Genomic DNA, 4,168 nt, shown 5'->3' on the forward strand with positions numbered 1-4,168 from the left:
ATAATAGGCCTCTACTTTATTCTGATCGTATTCATGTGCGCTTTTTAATTAACATGCAATCAATAGGATTAACCCTAAACCTGTTTATCTATGTTGGTTGAATATTAATGCACAAATAAATCTATTATTGGCGATCACTCGAATTATAATCACAATTAACCCTAAACAAGATTATTAATTAACTAGTAGAAAAATACAAAAAGGCACCGAGCCATGGCCACCGGTTTTTAAAAACCGGTGGGAAAAAAATGGGCGGGAATAGGCTTTTTATAATTTCCACCGGTTCAAACCGAACCGGTGGCATATGTTTTTAAGGCCACCGGTTCAAAACCCGTGGCAATAATAAAAAACAAATTCGCCCCTCTATTTTCTTTCTCTTTCCGCGTTCTCAGCTCTTTCTCTTTCCTCTATCTCGCGTTCTCTCTCTTTCTTCTTCCTCCTCTCTCCTCAACTAGATCTCCCTATTCTCTCTCTCTTTCCTCTCTCCACCGTGCCGTCGTCCATTCCTCCCGCTTCCCTCTATTCATGTCCTAGCAACGGCGGCAGTGGCGCTAGGAGCTGATACAAACCCACCTCTCGTCGTTTCCCCCTCGCGAAATGATTTTCCCTGAAGGTTCGTGCGTTTTTCTTCTTTTCTCTGTAAATAATTTCATTATTTCGTGTTTTTTGAGTTTTCATTTTTGTCAAATTTACAATTTCATGTTTTCGGAAACCAAGGGTTTTATGGATTTCGATTTAATTCAATATTACTCCATAGAAATTGTTCTATTCCTTTCTCAATTACATGCAGCTTCGCAATTACTGAATTTTGACAACATTTCATTGTCAGATTTCTTAACACCATATAGATCTGTGTTTTTGTGCTTTCAAATTACTGATGTGCAGTGGAGCGAACCTGGGTACGGGATTTAACTCGGGTATTGAGGCCATGTGAAGGTTGGGTATGGTAATGAGTTTGATGACGATGAGGTAAAGGATGTTTCTTAATAATTTTTCTGCATTTTCGTGATAATCTGACCCTAATTACAGAAAAAATTGAACTTGATATGGGGATTATCGATTTTGTCTTTGATCATGTATATTTATATAGGTTTGTTATCGTGAGATTTGATTTATATTTTTGATCAATGTTGAATTTTGGAATTTTGGTTTGTCTATAAATCACGAATTCTTAAGAAATAGATATGTAGGAACTCAATTTTGGTCGAACAATTTAATTTTGAAGTACTGTTTTTTGCTCGTGAGATCTGTCAATATTTTGTGTGTATAGTATTCGTTTGATTGTTATCTAATGGATTCATCCGAAACTCGAAATTATTAGGTGTTGAGCTTTTGTCTGACTCATACCCCTACAAGGAACTCTTCAATGGATGCCTTTGGGACGTAGATGGAAAGGTATGAATCTGTACAAATCTTTTCATTTCTTGCAAGTTTGTGAATTATGGTTTTCTGGGCTTGCAACTAATTGATGTGGTATTATGTGTTTATCTACTTGTAGTGGACTGTTAAAGGTGGTGTTGATGTCAACATTAGTGCCAACCCTTATGCTGAAAAATGGGTAAACGTCTCAAGGAATAAATAGTAATGTCTAAGGGGGTTGTATGAAGATATGTTGAATTCACTCAGATGTTACCAAGCTAAGGATTCTGTTCTGAATTTTAAATCTGCTGTTAATGTTCCTCTGTTGTCTCTGAATGAGGCTTTGTTTTGTTTGAAATCCTAAATCTGATGCAAGGTCTAAGGGGGTTGTTTTGTTTGAAATAATGATGATGATTTTGCTACTTGGATTTGAAAAAGATCTCGAAAAGATGCAATGTTTTATTGTTTTGGTTGTAATGATGATTTTGCAGCTCGAATTAGATAATATATTAATAGTTGTTGTCGTTAGCTACTTTTTTTCGGGAGCTATATATAGAGTGAGAGGGTGGGAGGTGGAGGTTTGGCTTCTACTTGAATTTTTTTCAAACTGATGAATATTGCACTTGTACATTAGCAGTATATGGAATGAAGTGCTCAAATGTGTTATGAGTCTCTTTCAACGTTCTGTCAATTTGGGCCCTGTGATGTCTCTTGAATCTTTATTGCTCATAATGTGCAGTGGACATGTTTAGTTCTGCTTTGAAAAATTGAGTTTGCATGTCTAGCACCAGGTCTCCTTGTTTATTGGCTATTTAAAGATGTGTAGTGGCTGTCCCTTCCAGCCTTCCTGCTTTTTACATAAGAAATCATGAAATTTCTTTTGCCTTTTGTTTAGTTGTTTGTGCATGGATGGAGTTGCTAGTTACTTTCAATATCTAATCTCTTTGAAAGTGCACACCTGTCTTCTGCCCTTTTAATGCATAAATCCTAATGATCTGATATACAGAATTTATCTTATGCATTATGCATATTTTATTTTTAATTATTTTACCCTCAGCTTGTAGATCCTGATGTTTTTAATTACTTTTACAAAATGCATATCCTTGACCTCTTTGAATTTTGATTAATAATTTACTTATCTTATGTTGAAGTTCATGAGATTTGGTCACATTTCCTTTTCTTTGTATATATCTTAGACATGGCTAAATTAGACCTTTCTTGACTACCTTTGAGATGATTTCAATCATATTTTAGAACAAAGTTAATGATAGGTAAATTTAGAGAAGTTAAGTCCATTGAAATAGATTTTTAAAATCAAAAGTTAACATATATGCCTAGATGTATGCTTAGAGTATACAAATAGATCTTCCAGTTTCTTTTTTTTTTTTTTTTGATGAATAATGATTTTCCAGTTTCTAATTTCATGTTTTTGATAATTTCTTAGGCTTTTTGTTTGTTGCTCTGATACTCCGTATCTTGCTTAGGGAAGTATCAATTATTGACAAGTATACTTTTCACACAGGTCAGAAAAAGACTTGGATTTTATGCTTGCTTCATTTAGCGATCACCAGATTTAATATCACTTCTGAAGGTACCTTAGTGGTTGTATATGTGTCATATTAGTGGTTTTGTATGGATTTATTTCGTGAAATTAATCAGTTTGAACCTTTATAATTATTGATTGTTGCCTCTTTGATTGTTTAAGTTGTTATTATTATGATATTTGGATGAAAAATCTTGATATTTGATGTTGTTTTGTCAATTTGTTGATATAATTTATGTGGGAAAATTTGTCCAGAGCTTATTGTTTTGTCAGAGGAGGTGACAAAAGAGAAAATATACGAAGACTATTGGAAGATTTTATCTATACGCAAGGTTGCTGCTGCCTCGTAAGGCTGTTGCAGCTGCTGCCTCGCCAAGGCTGTTTCATTGGTGTGACTTTGCTTGTATTTAACAGTGACTAGTATTTTTTTTAAGTTTTTTGGACCAAAATTGTAATATTATAGCCTTTTTTAATGAAAATATGTAAGTATATATATATGTTAGTGTTTATATATCATTTTATGTGAAAAAAAGCAAAAAAAAAAAAAAAAAAAAAAAAAAAAAAAAAAAAAAAATTATTTTTTTGGGCCATTTTTGCCACCGGTTTTGAACAGAACCGGTGCCAAAAACCCCTTTAAAAAAAGCGGGAATGGGTTTTTGCCACCGGTTAACCGGTCGCCATAATAAATATTACCACCGGTTAACCGGTGGCAATAATCATTTTTGCCACCGGTTTTGAACCGGTGGCCTTTCTTGGGGTTATTGTCACCCCCCAAATGACCACCGGTTCAAAACCGGTGGCTTAGGGGGGTTTTGAACCGGTGGCCAAATGCTATTTTCGCCTAGTGATTATCTTATTAAGCGTGATTACAAGTACAAATTCCCTTTAAACATGCATAAAAGGCGTGATCAAGCAATAAAAATAAATATCAAGCAACATAATAAATAATCAATATCATGAATAATAATAATCATCATCAAGATAATAATAATAATAATATTCATAATCATCATAAATTATAACAATTATAATCATAATCATGTTCATGTTAACATTAAAGCAAGATCCTAGGCATGATACTAACAAGATTAATAACAAACCCTAGCATGTCACTAAGCAATAAAAATCAAAGCTTTAACCCTAACATGATACTAACAATCATAAATATTAGGAAGAGAATAAAGGGCATCATAGCAATCATATTTAATATTAAAATTACCCTAGACATGATACTAGGAATATCATAATAACAATATAAACATGATT

At 33.5% G+C, this 4,168-nt stretch overlaps 1 protein-coding gene across 7 annotated transcripts; it reads left to right on the plus strand.

The window, feature by feature from the left end:
* The first annotated feature begins 349 nt into the window (after positions 1 to 349).
* Positions 350 to 3,411, plus strand: LOC145623821 (translationally-controlled tumor protein homolog). 7 transcript variants are annotated; one of them, XM_081676697.1, is made up of 6 exons: positions 350 to 613; positions 886 to 936; positions 1,322 to 1,395; positions 1,499 to 1,558; positions 2,882 to 2,950; positions 3,235 to 3,411. In XM_081676697.1, exons 1-5 carry the CDS (start codon positions 598 to 600, stop codon positions 2,918 to 2,920), a joined length of 240 nt encoding a protein of 79 aa, XP_081532823.1. In that variant the 5' UTR covers positions 350 to 597; the 3' UTR covers positions 2,921 to 2,950; positions 3,235 to 3,411. The 7 variants fall into 7 exon arrangements, 4 of the variants coding, with proteins under 4 accessions (XP_081532823.1, XP_081532819.1, XP_081532820.1 ...); XM_081676693.1 differs by having other exon boundaries at positions 2,887 to 2,950; positions 3,158 to 3,411; XM_081676694.1 differs by having other exon boundaries at positions 2,887 to 2,950.
* Positions 3,412 to 4,168: the final 757 nt, after the last annotated feature.

Source organism: Chenopodium album, chromosome 3 (genome assembly GCF_948465745.1).
Source record: "Chenopodium album chromosome 3, dcCheAlbu1.1, whole genome shotgun sequence".
NCBI lineage: Eukaryota > Viridiplantae > Streptophyta > Magnoliopsida > Caryophyllales > Amaranthaceae > Chenopodium > Chenopodium album.